The sequence below is a fragment of the Prionailurus bengalensis genome, chromosome B4 (assembly GCF_016509475.1).
Source record: "Prionailurus bengalensis isolate Pbe53 chromosome B4, Fcat_Pben_1.1_paternal_pri, whole genome shotgun sequence".
NCBI classification, from domain to species: Eukaryota; Metazoa; Chordata; class Mammalia; order Carnivora; family Felidae; genus Prionailurus; species Prionailurus bengalensis.
Window position 1 is genome coordinate 42,679,008 of NC_057358.1, and position 17,887 is coordinate 42,696,894.

Here is a 17,887-nt window from a genome sequence, read left to right on the forward strand (position 1 = left end):
AATAGCAAGGTAATTTGACTGTAAGAACTTTCCTTGAGATGTGTACGTATGCATTAGGTTTTTGTTGTATAGGCTTTTAGATAAGAGAGAGTATTGGCATAACTATTCATTGCTAGGTTTAACTGTTCAAATGTCTTTTCTCACAAGTTTTATAATATTAAGTATTATTAGAATTTTTTTTAGCAGTCTTAGCTCCCCCTTCTCTTCTAGAGCAGCAATTTTTGATTGGGATGATACTACAAATCTTTTTTCCTTCCTCCCTCCCTTCCTGCCTTCCTGCCTGCCTGCCTTTTTTGAAGATTTTATTTTTAACTAATCTCTACACCCAAAATGGGACTTGAACTCAGAACCCCGAGATCAAGATCTGCATTCTCTACTGACTGAGCCGGCTAGTCGCCCTAGTTTCTTTTTTTTTTTTTTTTTTTAAAGTAAACTACACCCAACGTGGGTCTTGAACTCTAAGCCTGAGATCAAGAGTCGCATGTTCTACGGACTAAGCCAAGAGCCCGCAGATCTGCTTCCAAAAGCACAGCCTTGTGGCACCTGTCTGGCTTAGTCAGTTGAACATCTTGCTCTTGATTTTAGCTCATGATCTCATGGTTTGTGGGATCGAGCCCCACACTGGTCTCCATGCTGACAGCACAAAGTCTGGTAGGGATTCTTTGTCCCTCCCTCTCTGCCCCTCCCCCACATGCACTCTCAAAATAAATAAACTTTAAGAAAAAAAATTTATTAAGAGCACAGCCTCGGGGCGCCTGGGTGGCTCAGTCGGTTAAGCATCCGGCTTTAGCTCAAGTCATGATCTCGCAGTTCACGAGTTCGAGCCCCACGTCGGGCTCTGTGCTGACAACTCAGAGCCTGGAGCCTGCTTCGGATTCTGTGTCTCCCTCTCTCTCTCTCTCCCCCTCCCCTGCTTGCACTCTATCTCTATCTCTCAAGAATAAATACACTTAAAAAAAATAAAAAATGTAAAAAGCACAGCCTTAGTCTTATTTTAGAAAATACAAATATACGCGGCTTCTATCTGAGGTGGTAAGAGTTGTTTCTTGAAAGGTGAATCCCAGTATAGATGCATATATTCATGAAAAAGTCCGACGAATTTTGCTGTAGAGACAAACACTCTGGATGAAATCATAAACTCTTGACTCAAACCTGAGGGACTGAGCCTAGATGATCTAGACACTGCCAGGCACTGTTCCCTTATTACCTTGAAGTCTGAGTCCAATATTTTGACATCTCTTTAACCATGGTAGTTGTAGCAGCCATACATAACCGTACACGTTAAATAGCAGCTTATTGAATAGTATAAAGTTAAAATGTTAGGAGGTATTACTTCCTGAAATACTTGGGATGGACCCAGAGCTAGGAATTCTAGCCCGAGTTCTGCCTCTAATTACATGAGCAGGCTTGAGGTTACTCCTCAATTGCTTCACCATCAAATTAGAATATCAGTGTACCTATCACTGTTTTCAGGCCTAGGGTAGTTATCTATTGAAGAAGCTTACTTAAGGGGCTTGCTGCTGGTTGGCTCAGTTGGAAGGGCATTTGACTCTTGATCTTGGGGTCACGAGTTCGAGGCCCACACTGGGTGTAGATCTTACCAAAAAAAAAAAAAAAAAAAAAAAACTTTAAAACACACGAGGCTTAGTTGAAAAAATTAATAGGACTTAAACCTTTAGATCTAAGTTGGTAAAAAAGATGTTAAGGAAGAGACTTAAATGGAGCAGAAGGAGTCAGCGTACAAGAAAAAATGGAAACAAGCAGCTAGAATTGACAAGAACTAAGAAGAGAATAAGAGGTAAGATTCAGAAGATAATTCATTTGCAGAAAAGATACCGTGATTGAACAAGAAAACCCCAGAAAGGACCCCCTTAACCTCCTGGGACGGTCGAGTTTATTTTTTGAGGGTTCTCTGTTTAACTGCGGTTTCAGAGCTGCATCTTTTGTTTCCCACTAGGTGTTCTATTACTCAACAGGCATCTTCAAAGATGCGGGCGTCGAGGAGCCAATCTACGCCACCATTGGTGCGGGTGTGGTTAATACCATCTTCACTGTCGTTTCTGTAAGTTGGGTGCTTTGGTAGTTTGCGGGGGCCGGGCCGGTGGGGGGCAGTTCTTACTACACGTGTTCAAAGATGGGTTTCACGGCCTTCCACCTCCCTACCATCACCTAAACCTTTTTGGCCTGTTCTTCGGGGAAAGAAAAGCTATGGAGTGATGGGTGTAAGTAGACTTCACTCCCTCCAAGCAAACAGGAAGGAGGGAGGTGTGCGGGGATGCTTTCAGCTTGGAACTAAAATGGGCGGGGTGACCATAACAAGTATCCTGCCACTGGGAAGGCAGATTCGGGTAACTCATGCCGCGTTTGCACGAAAGGGAAAGCAGAAATTTCATGTTCTGTTATTCTCCTTCTAGCTGTTTCTGGTGGAAAGGGCAGGGAGGAGGACCCTGCATATGATTGGCCTTGGAGGGATGGCTTTTTGTTCCATCCTCATGACCATCTCCTTGTTGCTAAAGGTGAGTGCTCTTGGAGGAAAAGAAGGGGGGCGGGGGGAGGCGGGTAGCAGAGGTTACAGGTGACCCTCTGTGACACAGGTGGGAAGATCCGTAAGGTCACATGCCCAGAGTTTTAAGAAAAGTGGATCATCAGAGATAGGTAGTTAAGCTGTTGCAATTCTTGTATCCGTATAACATGTGGCTTGTAAAATACCCTATGTAATTTAATTCTTAAAGTAATCTTGAAGTAATAATGACTCCCATTTTACGGACAGTGAAATGATCTCAATGTGAAATGATCTCAATGTGAAAATGACCTGTGTGTGAGGTGAGCACAAGGTTAGGATTCAAAAACCCAGGGCTTTTGGCTAGATAGTCCAGTAACCCCATTGGACCCCGGCACAGGGAGCTTTTCGTGTTCAGTAGGTCCTCGTCTCTGGGAGGCTAGATCCTAGCCAGGTTGTGCTGTCTTTTAGTACTCACTTGCCTTTGTTCCTTTCTCATATAGGATAACTATAATTGGATGAGTTTTGTCTGTATTGCTGCTATCTTGGTCTTCGTGGCCTTCTTTGAAATTGGCCCAGGCCCCATTCCCTGGTTTATTGTGGCCGAACTCTTCAGCCAGGGACCCCGCCCAGCTGCCATGGCAGTGGCTGGTTGTTCGAACTGGACCTCCAACTTTCTGGTGGGGCTACTCTTCCCTTCAGCTGCAGTAAGTAAATTACAACAAAACTCCCTTAGGGGCACCTGGGTGGCTCCGTCGTTAAGCATCAGGTCATGATCTCATGGTTCATGAGTTCCATTCCAACATCAGGTGAGCTCGAGCCCCACTTTGGGTGAGACCCACTTCTCTCTCCCTCCCTCTTTCTCTGCCCCTTGTAGGGGTTCGCTGTCTGCCCCTCACTCACTTGTGCCCTCTCCCTCTCCCTCTCTGTCAAAAAAGAAAGAAAGAAAACGAAATTCACCTAGCCAGTCTCAAAACCAGCTCGCCTAAGCCAACAGGTTTAAAATCTGTTTCCTGACACCACAGAGGGTTAGATATGAAGTGTTTTAAAACAGATTTTCTTTCTCATTTTCAATGGCATATAGAAAAAGAAGGAATGATGGCAAAAAAGGATTGAAGCAGGAGGGTAAGACTGGGAACCCACCCCTCCCCGCCCCCCAGAGAGAGAAAGAGAGAGAGAACACGTGCATGGGTGAGGGGGTGCTGAGAGAGAGAGAATCCCAAGCAGGCTTCGTGCTGTCAGCACAGAGCCCGATGCGGGGCTCAAGTCCGCAAACCATGAGATCATGACCTGAGCTGAGATCAAGAATCAGACACTTAACCAACTGAGCCACCCAAGCACCCTAAAACTGGGAACTTTTATTAAAAGACCACCAGTCCGAGGTGATTACAGGCATAGTTCTGCCTAGAAACAATGATAGTTTTAAGCCTCCGGGGATTCCAAACCAACACTTAAATCCATAATTTGAATTCGCATTCATGACTCCGTGACCTTAAAGGCTCACTACACAAAGGGATGTCAATGAATGGATGAGACAGCTCCTATTCTAAAATGACCTGGAGTTGGTTCCTTAAATAAAGGAACTTGCAGTGGACTTCTGGAAAGCAGTTCCTATTTCTGTGAGTCTTTCAGAAACCCAGATTTGATCTGATTTTGTTTTATTTAAATTGTACTTAACAGAGAGTGACAGAGAGAGAGCACACACAGGGGAGGGACAGAGGGAAAGAGCAAGAATCTTGAGCAGACTCTAGCCTAAGTACCGAGCCTGATGCGGGGCTCAGTCCCATGACTCTGGGACCAGGACCTGAACCAAAATCAAAAGTGGGGCATTGAACCACCTGAGCCGTGCAGGCGCCCCAGAAACCCGGATTTTAAAAATCATCTTCAACAGTCCTAAACTACTCCGTAGGTATTTAGAAGCAAGGAACTTTAGTGAAGAGGAAAAAGAACGACTCAAAATTGCAGAGAAATCTAGTAAGTTAGCAAGGGCATCGTAAATCTCTGAGGAAGCCTTGATGTTCTTGTTAAACGTGGAGAGGTTATGTCTTGGAGCCTACTAGAAATGGACGGCACGGAAACAAGTTTGGCCACGACCAGATTTGACCCTGATGCTCTTTTTTTTTTTTTTTGTATCTTTTCACTAGTTCTATTTAGGAGCCTACGTTTTTATCATCTTTACCGGCTTCCTTGTTATCTTCCTGATCTTCACCTTCTTCAAAGTCCCTGAGACCCGTGGCAGGACTTTTGAGGAAATCACACGAGCCTTCGAAGGGCAGGCGAGGGAGGCTGTCAGAGGTGAGAAAGGCCCCATCGTGGAGATGAACAGCATCCAGCCCGTGAAGGAGACCGCCACCAGCGTCTAAGCCGTGCCTCCTCCCCGCCTCCCTCCCAACACGGAAAAGCAACCTCTCCCCAGAGGAGGGAGAGACCTCATCAGGTTGTAACCCAGGACTGTTTCCGAATGCTGCTACTTGATTCCTTTCTCTTCCCTCACACACCATGAGCACTCAGAGGAGCCCAATGCTGGACTTAGTTGTATCTTCAATGGCTTTCGAAACATTTCAGTTCTTGGACGTTTCTCTTCCGTGTAGAAGAGACCAAGTGAACCTAGCTTCATCTCCGGAGGGACTGGCCACTTGGCTTATGACAACATTGCCAGCTCTTCCTCCCTTGGCTTCTACTATGGCCCCACAAGGGCCTACAGGGGAGTAAGAGTGAGGTACAGTTTCCCTGACCCCAGACTTACCAGGAAGCAGATCTACAGGAGTGTGGAGGGCAGAGAGGGATTAAATACGAGCACCTTCCTCGCTTCCATACAGCTCTCTGCAGAGCAGATTAACTTGAGTTTTATTTATTTTTACCTTCTGGTTTTATTGCATAAATATTTATTTTTTTAAGTGTGAAGTAATTTTACCAAATAATGGAAACGTAAGGAAATTGAGGTTAGAGGGAGGCGCTCAAAGAGAGGTTTATAGGGTAGAAGATTCGATACTGGCGAGGTCAAGGTGCAATAAGGGAAGATTTGCGGAGAAAAGTAAGGTGTTATCGGAGGGGGTACGATGGGGTGCGTGAACGTTGCGCGTTGCCTCTCAGCGATTTCTGTCCTTCAGGTGGAAACTCTCAAGTTAAATTTCTCAGAGAAGTCATGTGCCTGTATTAAGAAGCTACTGGTTACCTTTGGAACTTTTTTCTTTGTTTAAGATTTTATGTAGTGTTACTTGAAATCTCGGGTTATTATTGAGATGGGCATTGTAGTTAATGGTGGTTAACGGGTTCTAATTTTGGCTGGAGTCCGGAGAAGGGAAGGCGGTTTCTAGCAATCCGGTCTCCCCTCGCTGGACCAAACAACTCCCTCCCCTTGTAGTGGACTCACTTTTTTGTATTTTGTTTTTTTAATGAGCTCCTACCACCTGCCTGGTGGGAGAGCCTTCCCAATGAGCATCCCAAAATATTGGTTCTTGGTAGAGGTTCAGTATTTCTAAATGTTATTCTTTAGGAGATTTTAGTTGTTGATTTTTATTTTGTTTTAAGCCATAGCTTTAAAAGAATTCAGAGGAGAATGTTGGTAACTACCTTGAATTTGTAACCTCAGCTCTGGGGGTGGGTCTTTTCCTGAACGATTATTATCCAGTTGAACTATATGTTGTCGCTTTAAGGTCACTGCATGTGTGTTCATCTGTTGCCATATTTCCATAGTGTTACGTCAAGTGCCCTTCGGGGCCGTACATTTGAGACAGTTATGAGTAAATGTGCAGTGTAACCCACACTTGAGAGAGTATGAATGTATGTGCACTGACACTTTGCTCTGGGTAAGGTAGTTTATCGGTAACTTGTTTCCTCGGTGTTCTACAGCCCCCCCTTTCGAACAGAATGTGTTAAAACTCATCTCTCTATATACAGAGAACACTGCCTCTTCTGGGTGGAATTTGCATCTATGGTTTTCTTCCAGACTTTATACAGTTCAGTCTCATCTGGCTACCTTTCCCTGTTGGAGAGATGGGGGAGAATTCCTTAAGGAGACTACTGGTGGTAGATTCCATCTCACTCCTAGACCCAGACAGTGGGAGTAGGAAAGAAGTGTGAGATCAGGACATGTGGCCTCTGGAGGTCGTTGGAGGGGAGTCATGGGGTAGTGGGAGGCCTTTCTTTTAAGAGGACAAAGAAACAAACTGAAGACTTCTAACTCTGGAGCATTTCGGAGAATTAGATGAGATGGAGGGGTTTCTGTTCGCCCCAGCTCACGGACACCTCCACAAATCCTCTAGTTTCCCAGTATTTGAATAAATGGCGATTGGACCCCATGGCATTTACTCTGTCTTCCCTCTTTCATATGTTGCTCGATCACCCTCTCTCTCCTTGGTGCTTACACAGTTCAGGCCCTTTAGCCAAACCCTTGCCTATGACAGTATTTTACTTCCCAGTTCTCACTGTTCCCTCTGGTCGTTGAGCCGCTGGAAAAAAAACAAAACAAAACAAAACTCACAGAGCTTTTGGAATGGGGCTTTGAACAGGTGACTTCCTCTAACCGCCCTTCTACTTCTGGCTCCTCAAAAACAGTGGGTTGGCAGTTAGCAGGTGGAAGTCTTCCCATTTCGCAGCGACCGGATTGTGAATATTTCCAAATGGATTTTCTATCATTAATGTTACTGTGGTTCTTTGTTTTGAAATAAAAATCCTGAATGTACATATGACATCACAGGCTTGTCTTTTTTCATTTGTGCTTTGCTGTGTTTTTGTCCTTCCTGGAACACAAAATCGGCTTTAAGTCCTGGTTTGGCCACACAGTGCCTGTCGCTGCCTTGAGTAAGTTTCTTTTTAATTTTTTTTTTTTTCAACATTTTTATTTATTTTTGGGACAGAGAGAGACAGAGCATGAATGGGGGAGGGGCAGAGAGAGAGGGAGACACAGAATCGGAAGCAGGCTCCAGGCTCTGAGCCATCAGCCCAGAGCCCGACGCGGGGCTCGAACTCACGGACCACGAGATCATGACCTGAGCTGAAGTCGGACGCTGAACCGACTGAGCCACCCAGGCGCCCCTCGGCCTCGACATTTTGTGCGGCTCAGTCTACCTTGTGAATTAGGTCTTAGTAAACAACCTCTAGAATATAAGCCCCATAAAAGCAAGGACCTGGTCTGTCTCACTCATATGTCACACACTGTTGAACATCTAACATGTTTAAGCGTTATTAGTCTGGTTCCAATCAGAAAACAGAAACCACACAGTGACTGGTTGATTGATTGATGGGGGGAGGGGGGGAGGACAAATAATTTTTAATTTTTTTAAACAAATACACCGAAGAAACCGCACAAGTATTTAAGCAGGGAAAATGTAATATAAAGAATATCAATGTCCATCAACTGATGAATGGATAAAGAAATTGTGGTTTATATACACAATGGAATATTACATGGCAATGAGAAAAAATGAAATATGGCCTTTTGTAGCAACGTGGATGGAACTGGAGAGTGTGATGCTAAGTGAAATAAGCCATACAGAGAAAGACAGATACCATATGGTTTCACTCTTATGTGGATCCTGAGAAACTTAACAGGAACCCATAGGGGAGGGGAAGGAAAAAAAAAGAGGTTAGAATGGGAGAGAGCCAAAGCATAAGAGACTGTTAAAAACTGAGAACAAACTGAGGGTTGATGGGGGGTGGGAGGGAGGAGAGGGTGGGTGATGGGTATTGAGGAGGGCACCTTTTGGGATGAGCACTGGGTGTTGTATGGAAACCAATTTGTCAATAAATTTCAGAAAAAAAAAAAAAAAAAGAATATCAAGGGAGGCCTGGCTGTTTCAGTCAGTACAGCATGCGACTCTTGATCATGAGGCTGGGGGGAAAAAAAGATATTGAGGTATAATAAAAGTAAAAGATAATAGATAGGACAAGTCAATATGGTATCCTAGAGCTGAGGGAGAGTATCCAAAGAGAGACTTGGAAGAGAGGGCATCTCCCCAAAGCTGAGGTTCAGATCTTACTGGAAAAGGCACGGTTGCACTCTACTGGATAGCAGAGAAATGTGCTGGGTTGCGGGACAATCGAGGGTACCCAGGGAGTCGGGACATCAACATGGTTGGGGGGGGGGCGGGGGGGGGAGGGCGGCGCTTTGGGCCTTGTGGAAAGTGATTGCCAGACAGAGGCGGAGGCGGTGAGGTGACTGAAGAAGCTTGCATTCTGGGTGTGTGGCTGGGGCAGGGGGCCACCAGATGTCCTGTCACCTGTGGTGCGGCCACGGGAATCCGCAGCACCATCTACTGAGAAAACTTCACTGCGCTTAACGCTCTCAAGAAGAAATGATTTCAAGGAATTCTATCCCTTACCAACAGGTACTGAAGGATGAATTTGGAGCTGTGAGGCAATAAATCGGTAAGCGGCACAGCTGTTAGATGGCAGGCCGGCCGAAGCGATCGTTGGCTGAATCTGCCATTTCCACACCTCCCAAAGCCTACCTGTGCTTGGATGAAATTCAAGTTGAATGAATGAATGAATGAATTTATGTATGTATGTATGTATAACCGAAAGTGTTTGTTGCAGATATTTGGCTGAAGTTCCCACTGTGCGGCTGCCGCTGAGGTTGGGCTGGCGGTCCCTGCCCAGGGTTTTGGCAAGTGAAAAAGAGGAAAGGGAGAAGGTGGCCCTTGAGCTTGGAGTGGGTGCTGCCGGATGAGGCGGCGGGGGGCAGGCTGCTGGTGAGGCCCCAGCCCTCTAGCTCTGGCTCTGCGTTCCCGGTTTTCCCCACGCCGGCCCATCACCACAGAGAACCTCCCGGCTGTCGATCCCCAAAGAGTGACGCCAACGAATCACCCAGTGTTACATCTGTGTCCTTGATCCGGGCCCTGGTTGCCGGCGCGGCTGCAACCCGCCGTCCGCCAGGCACCCAGCCACCTTCCTCCTTCCGGTCGCCGTCCTGCTCTCTCCGCGACCCCTGCTGCAGGGCGCACCGAGCGCGGGGGTTCCCAGGCCGCGGAGCCCCGCCAGCCCTGCGGCCTCGACCAGCCACTTCCTCCGCCCTCCGCGGCGTCGCTGGAAGCTGGTCTGGCGCCTGGGAAACCGCAGACCCTGCGAGAGGCGGGGCTTCGGCCGCGCCCTCACTGCGCAGGCGTGGGCGGCCGCAAACCTGTAGTCCTGAGTCGGTTTTGTTCGAGAGTGTTAGAACGATTACTGACTGGCTCTGGTCCAGGTCATAACCCAGCAAACCTTGCAATGCAGGTGTTCCCCACCTGTCTTCTTATGAAGCGACTTTAACTACCCTTCCTGGATTGCCCTAGGCTTAGTGACTTAATTGATGGGACTGAATCACGTGAGTTAGGATAGATTTCAGAAATTAATAACAGGGGCACCAAGGTGGCTCAGTGGGTTGAGCTTCCGACTGGATTTGGGCGTCAGGTCATAATCTCACAGTTCCGTGGGTTCAAGCCTCGCATCGGGCTCTGTGCTGGCAGCGTGGGGCCTTGTTTGGAATGCTCCATCCCTCTCTGTCCCTCCCCCTCGTGCGCTGTCTCTGCCTCTCATTTCTATTTTTTTTTTTTTTTCAACGTTTATTTATTTTTGGGACAGAGAGAGACAGAGCATGAACGGGGGAGGGGCAGAGAGAGAGGGAGACACAGAATTGGAAACAGGCTCCAGGCTCCGAGCCATCAGCCCAGAGCCCGACGCGGGGCTCGAACTCACAGACCGCGAGATCGTGACCTGAGCTGAAGTCGGACGCTTAACCGACTGCGCCACCCAGGCGCCCCTCATTTCTATTTTTTTAATATTGATTTATTTTTGAGAGAGAGAGACAGAGTGTGAGTGGGGGAGGGGAAGAGAGAGAGGGAGACACAGAATCTGAAGCAGGCTCCAGGCTCTGAGCTGTCAGCACAGAGCCCCACCTGGGGCTCGAACCCGCGAACCATGCATGATCTCATGACCTGAGATGAAGTTGGACGCTTAACCAACTGAGCCACCCAGGCGTCCCTGAAGCACAACAGTTTTTAATTTTCTTGGTGGTTTTGTAAAATAGTATATAACCATTATGGAAAATACTATGGAGGTTCCTCAAAAAGTTTTAAATAGAACACCATAAGGGGCGCCGGTGTGTCTCAGTCCCTTAAGGATCCGACTTCAGTTCAGTTCATGATCTCACAGTTCGTCGGTTCGAGCCCCACATTGGGCTCTGTGCTAACAGCTCAGTGCCTGGAGTCTGCTTCAGATTCTGTGTCTCCCTCTCTCTCTCTCTCTGCCCCTTTCCCACTCATGCTGTCTCTGTCTCTCAAAAACGAATAAACATTAAAAAAAAAATTTTTTTTAATAGAACACTAGATGATTCAGCAATCCCAGTTATGGATATATATCCAAAAGAATTGAAAACAGGTTCTTGGAGAGATTTTTGCATACCCATGTTTATAGCAGCACTATTCACAACAGTCAATAAGTGAAAGTAAGACCAAAATCCATCAGTGGATCAATAGATAAACAGAATGCTGTATATTTATCTGAGGGAATATTATTTAACCCTAAAAAGGAAGGAAATCCTGTCATATCCTACAACATGGATGAACTGTGAGGACATTAGGCTAAGTGAAATAAGCCAGTCAAAAAAGACAAATACTGCGTGATCCTACTTGTATGAGGTATCTAAAGTAGTCCAAATAAATAAATAGATAAGTAAGTACGTAAGTGAATAAATTCGTGTAGTTAAAGTTGCAGGAACAGAAAGTGGAACACTGGTTGTCAGGGACCAGGGAAAGAGGAAAAGGGGAGCTTTTTGTTTAATGGGTACAGAGTTTCATATTTGCAAGATGAAAAGTTCTAGATCTCTGTTTCACGGGAGCATGACTATACTTAACACTACTTTATCTGTACATTTTTTAAAAAATATTTATTTATTTTGAGAGAGCGAGAGAGAGGGAGAGAGAACTCTCATGAATGGGAGAAGGGCAGAGAGAAAGAATCCCAAGCAGCCTCCCCCTCTGTGCGGTCAGCACAGAGCCCTACTAGGGGTCCGTCTTAGGAGCTGTGAGATCATGACCTGAGTCAAATTGATGTATACATTTTTTTTTAATTTTTTAAATGTGTATTCATTTTTGAGAGAGAGACAGCGTGCAAGCAGGGGAGGGACAGAGAGAGGGAGACACAGAATCGGAAGCAGGCTCCAGGCTCCGAGCTATCAGCACAGAGCCCGATGCGGGATCTGAACTCACAGACCGCGAGATCATGACCTGAGCTGAAGTCGGACGCCCAACCGACTGAGCCACCCAGGCGCCCCAAATTGATCTATACGTTTACAAATGCTTAATGTCTTAGTCTCTTCAGGCTGCTTTAACAAAATACCACAGACTAGGTAGCTCATAAACAAACAGAAATTTATTTCTCATAGTTCTGGTCTGGAGCCTGATGTCCAAGATCAGTGTGCCAGTTTGCTTTGGTGAGGGCCACCTTCTGGGTTGCACACTTCAGATTGTATCCTTAGGTGGTGGAAGGGAAAGGGGGGCCCTCTTGGACCCCTTTTATAACAGCATTAATCTCATTCATGAGCGCTCTACCCTCAAGACCTTATCACCTCCCAAAGACCCCACCAACTAATACCATCACATTGAGTATTAGGACTTCAACAAATAAACTGGGGGTGGAAGGGACACGAACACTCACAGTATAGCAGTTAAGATGGTTTTAAATTTTTTCTAACTGGATCAACTTTAAGACATTTGTTGTTATTGTCCGTGCCATGGCGAAACTTCCTAACCGTAAACATCAGCTGTGCAAACATGGGAACTGTTTTTACTGCTAAGTAAGAGCATAAAATCGTACCACCACTTGAGAAAGCGGTGGCTTTTTGGGAAAAATTGAAAATGCATCGCCCCAGTTCTTCACCCACCCCATCCCACTCCCCAATTCCATCCTCTCTACTAAGTGGTTTTGTAGTTTTGTTATGGTCTGAATGTTTGGGTCCCCCGCCAACCCCAAATTCACATGGTCAACTCCTTCCTAACCCTCAAGGCGATGGTATTAGATGGTGTGGCCTTTGGGAAATGATTAGATCATAAGGGTGGGGCTCTCATAAATGGGATTAAAGCCCTTACAGAAGCTCTCCACCCACCCCCGAAGCTTCCTCTCTCTTTCCCTCATGTGAGATTACAGCAAAAAGATGGCAGTCAATGAACCAGGAAGCAGGCTCTCATCAGACACCGAACCTGCTGGTGGCTTGATCTTGGGCTTCTTAGCCTCCAGAACCATGAGAAATAAACTTTTGTTGTTTATAAGCCACCTAGTATGGTATTTTTGTTACAGCCACCCTAACAGACTAAGACAAGTTCCCTGTACTATAAGAGAGGAGTGTGCTTCCATTTTCCTTGTTTGTTTATTTATTTGTATTTTCGACACCCAACATGGGACTTGAACTCAGGACCTTTAGATCAAGAGTTGCATGCACCTCCAAATGAGCCAGTTAGGGGCCCCTTTTTTTTTTTATTTTGTTATGCTTTCCTTTAACTTTAGGCTCAGTCATATGACTTGATTTGACCAATAAAATAAGGCAGAAGAAATAGCTGTCAGTTCTGCCTTAAGAGATCATGCCTTACTATCATTTGCCCTCTTTCAAATCTGCCATTGCCAAGGGCAGAGCTTCCCTGGGTAACTGCTGCAACCTTAGACTGGCCTCCAAAATAAGCAGGTAGAGATATCTTAGTCCAAGCCTCAGGGAGAAGCCTCACTCAACTCGATCTGTGGCTTGAAGCTTAGCCAAACCCAGCCTGGATCTGCTGACCACTCCTAGCCTATTTGCAGATTCATGAGGGATAAGAAAAATTTGTTATTTGAAGCTACTGTATTCGGGGGCTGTACAAGCAAATACGAGTTGATAAAATACAACTACCTGATGCCCCAGTAATTCCATCCTTAGTCATATACCTAAAAGAAATTTTGCACTAAATTTAGGCAAGGATAGATGCAGAGGGACAGTTAGAAGCCACTGTAATTATCCTGGTAAGAGGTGACTATGGCTTGGGACCAGTGGAGCTGGAAGAATTGGCAAACAGGTATGTGGCTTTAATGAGAGCCTAGAAGTCTGGAAACCCAAAAGGAAAAGAATAAAAGAAGACATGTCACGGGGCGCCTGGGTGGCTCAGTCGGTTAAGCGTCCGACTTCAGCTCAGGTCACGATCTCGCGGTCCGTGAGTTCGAACCCCGCGTCGGGCTCTGGGCTGATGGCTCGGAGCCTGGAGCCTGCTTCGGATTCTGTGTCTCCCTCTCTCTCTGCCCCTCCCCTGTTCATGCTCTGTCTCTCTCTGTGTCAAAAATAAATAAACTTAAAACAAATTAAAAAAAAAAAAGAAGAAGAAGAAGACATGCCAGGCAAACTTTAATTAAGAGTTAATTTAGGGCACCAGGGTGGCTCAGTCGGTTAAGCAGCTGACTTCAGCTCAGGTCATGATCTCAAGGTTCCTGAGTTCAAGCCCTGCATCAGGTGAGCTCCAGCCCTGCTTCTCTCTCTCTCTCTCTCTCTCTCTCTCTTTCTGTCTGCCCCATTGTGGGATTCTCTCTTTCTTTCCACACCCTCGCTCACTTGTGCCCTCTCTCTCTCAATAAGAAAAAAAAAAAAAAGAAAGAAAACAAAAACTGTCAACCCAGACATTAACAAAATAATAATAATAAGAGAGAGTTATTTAGAGGACCTTGCTGGCTCAGTCAGTAGAGCATGTGACTCTTGATCTAGGGGTTGTTAAGTTTGAGCTCCACATTGGGTGTAGTGATTACTTTAAAATAAAATGTTTAGGAGCGCCTGGGTTAACTGGCTCAGTCAGTTAAGTGTCCAACTTTAGCTCAGGTCATGATCTCACAGCTCAGGTTCATAGGTTTGAGCCCTGCATTGGGCTCTGTGCTGATGGCTCAGAGCCTGGAGCCTGCTTGAGAATCTGTGTCTCCCTCTCTCTCTGCGCCTCCCCTCACACTCTCTCAAAAATAGGTAAACATTTAAAAAAAATTTTTTTTTTTCTCAACGTCTATTTATTTTTTGGGGGGGGGGACAGAGAGAGACAGAGCATGAACGGGGGAGGGGCAGAGAGAGAGGGAGACACAGAATCGGAAACAGGCTCCAGGCTCCGAGCCATCAGCCCAGAGCCCGATGCGGGGCTCGAACTCCCGGACCGCGAGATCGTGACCTGAGCTGAAGTCGGACGCTTAACCGACTGCGCCACCCAGGCGCCCCATCATTTTAAAAAATTAATTTTTTTGCATATGTACTTGGGGATATTTTGGATCATCTTTGTCCCATTGATCTATTTTTTTCTGCAGCACCAAATTGCTTACATATTTTAAGGGCTGCAGGGCTACTCCCTCCTCATTTTCCTTTGGAATTTTTCAGGATTAATTCTTTCAACTTCCAGTGAAAATCCTTCTGGTATTTTAACTGGGATAACATTGAATATGAATTCATTTGAGAAGCATTACCATCTTTACAATATTGGGGGCACCTGAGTGGGTGATTCAGTTGGTTAAACAACCAACTCTTGGTTTCAGCTAAGGTCATAGTCTCACAGTTCATGAGATCTAGTCCTGCTTCAGGGTCTGTGCTGACAGTGTGGAGCCCGCTTGGAATTCTCTTTTGTCTCTCTCTCTCTCTCTCTCTCTCTGCCCCTCCCCCACTTGCGCTCTGTCTGTCTGTCTGTCTCTCAAAAATAAATAAACATTAAAAAAATTTTTTAAAAAATTACTTGAGGTGCTGAGGAGCATGCGACTCTGGATCTAAGGGTTATGAGTTCGAGCCCCATCTTGGGTATAGAGATTACTGAAAAATAAAATCTTAAAAAAATTATTTAAGAATACATGAAGTAGGGGCACCTGGGTGGCTCAGCTGGTTGGGAGTCTGCCTTTGGCTCATGTCATGATCTCGTGTTTCTGTGAGTTTGAGCCCCACATCAGACTCTCTGCTGTTAGTGGGGAGCCTGCTTCAGATCCTCTGGCCCCCTCTCTCTGCCCTTCCCCTACTCACCCACATGTGTGTTCTCTCTCTCTCTCTCTCTCAAAAGTAAACATTAAAAATTAAAAAAAAAAATACGTGAAGTAAAAACAGGCAGACTAAAGAGAGAAATAAACAAGTAAAAAATATTGGAGTTTAATCACCACCTCTCACTAACGAGCAGGGTAGTCAAAAATCAGCATGTATATGGAAGATGTGAACATTGCCAACCACTTTTATCTCAATTACATTTAAGGAATGTTACACCCACCCAGTGACTAAAAAATACACATCATTTTCAAATGCACACGGAATGTTGACCAAGGTAAACAACATGCTGGGCCATAAAATAAGTCTTAATAAAATTTAAAACACTGAGATTTACAGAGTATATTCTCTGTCCACAACAGAACTGAATTAGAAATCAGTAATAACATTACAACTAGAAAATCACAACGCTTGGGAATTAAAAACAAACTTTAGGGGCCTCTGGTTGGTTCAGTCGGTGAAGCATGTGACTCTCAATCTTGGGGTTGTAAGTACAAGCCCCATGTTGGGGGTGGAGACTATTTAAAAGTAAAGACTTGGGGGGCACCTGGGTGGCTCAGTCGGTTAAGCATCCTACTTCGGCTCAGGTCATGATCTCACGGTCCATGAGTTCGAGCCCCGCGTCGGGCTCTGTGCTGACAGCTCAGAGCCTGGAGCCCGTTTCAGATTCTGTGTCTCCCTCTCTCTCTGCTCCTCCCCTGCTCATGCTCTGTCTCTATCTGTCCCAAAAATAAATAAACGTTAAATAAATAAATAAATAAATAAATAAATAAATAAATAAAATAAAAGTAAAGACTTGGAAAGAAAGAAAGAAAAAGAAAGGAAGAAAGAAAGAAAGAAAGAAAGAAAACTTGTGAGTAAGTAATCCATGGACCAAAAAATAAATCACAAGGAACACTGGAAAATATTCCTAAATAAATTATAAAATACAACTTATCAACATTTGTGGGCTGCAGCTGAATCAGAGCTTTGACAGAAATTTATAGCTGAAAGTGATTATATTGAAAAATATGTGGAGCGCCTGGGTGGCTGAGTCAGTTGCCCAGGCTGAGGTCATGATCTCACAGTTTGTGAGTTCCAGTCCTGAATAGGGCTCCCTGCTGTCTGTGGCAGAGCCTGCCTGGGATCTTCTGTCTCCCTCTCTCTGCTCCTCCCTGGCTGATGGGCGCACGCCCCCTCACCCCATGCTCACGCATTCTCTTTGTCTCTCAAAAATAAACATTAAAATTATAAATAAATAAATAAAACCCAAATATCATTTTCTTCTTATGAAGCTAAAAAAGAGACAAGCAAATTAAACCCAAAGTTAGTAAAAGAAAGAAAATAATAATGCAAATAGTGGAGGGGGGCCTGGGTGGCTCAGTCGGTTGAGAATCTGACTTCAGCTCAGGTCATGATCTCCCCGTTGGTGGGTTCGAGGCCTGCATCGGGCTCTGTGCTGACAGGTTAGAGCCTGGCACCTGCTTCGGATTCTGTGTCTCCCTCTCTCTCTGCCCCTCCCCTGCTTGCGCTCTCTTCCTGCCTCTCAAAAAATAAAATAAAACGTTAAAAAAAATTCTTTAGGAAAAATAAACAGTGGAAATTAGTGAAATAGAAAGCAGACAGGCTAGAGAAAAACATTAACATTTAAAAATTAGTTCTTTGAAGATTAATGTAATTGATAAATCAGTAACAAAGGGAGACTAAGAAACAAAGGGAGAAAATACAACTTACCATCAGAAAATTTTTGTTCAATATTTATTTATTTATTTATTTATTTAAGTAATCTCTACACCCAACATGTGCTCGAACTCACGACCTGGGTATCAAAAGTTGCATCTTTGGGGCTCCTGGTGGCTCAGTCAATTAAGCGTCCGACTTCAGCTCAGGTCATGATGCCACGGTCCCTGAGTTCGAGCCCCACGTCAGGCTGTGTGCTGACAGCTCAAAGCCTGGAGCCTGCTTTGGATTCTGTCTGTCTCTCTCTCTCTCTCTCTCTCTCTCTGCCCCTCCCCTGCTCATGCTCTGTCTCTCTCTGTCTCAAAAATAAACATTAAAAAAAAAATTTTTTTTTTAAAGTTGTTTCTTCTACTGACTAAGCCAGTCAGACACCCCTTATTTGCTTTTTATGGCTGTAAAAATACTCCAGTATATGGATTTATCAGAACATATTTAAGCGAAGTCCTATTGATGGACATTTAGACTTTCTTTTTTTTTTTTTTTTTTTTTTTTTTTTTTTTTTGGCTACTCCCAACACTGATGCAATGAGTTTCTTTATGTAGTTGGCTGAATAATGACTTAGCATACATTCGCAGGAGTGGTAGAAGACTATTCACATTTTGTATTTCTATGCCCATAACTGACATTATTTATTGCCTATAGTCCATGAGCTAAAAAAAAAAAAAAATCCTATTAGATGAATG

General features: G+C 45.0%; 1 protein-coding gene across 6 annotated transcripts in view; it reads left to right on the forward strand.

Moving 5' to 3' along the window:
- The window catches only part of SLC2A3 (solute carrier family 2 member 3), a 90,726-nt gene extending 83,530 nt beyond the window's left edge, over positions 1-7,196 (forward strand). For all 6 annotated transcript variants that reach the window (XM_043563554.1, XM_043563557.1, XM_043563555.1 and 3 more), the window contains 4 exons: positions 1,958-2,062; positions 2,415-2,516; positions 3,004-3,207; positions 4,645-7,196. In XM_043563554.1, the coding sequence (XP_043419489.1) occupies positions 1,958-2,062; positions 2,415-2,516; positions 3,004-3,207; positions 4,645-4,863 (630 nt within the window). In that variant the 3' untranslated portion in view covers positions 4,864-7,196. The remainder of the gene's footprint in view (positions 1-1,957; positions 2,063-2,414; positions 2,517-3,003; positions 3,208-4,644) is intronic.
- Positions 7,197-17,887: the final 10,691 nt, after the last annotated feature.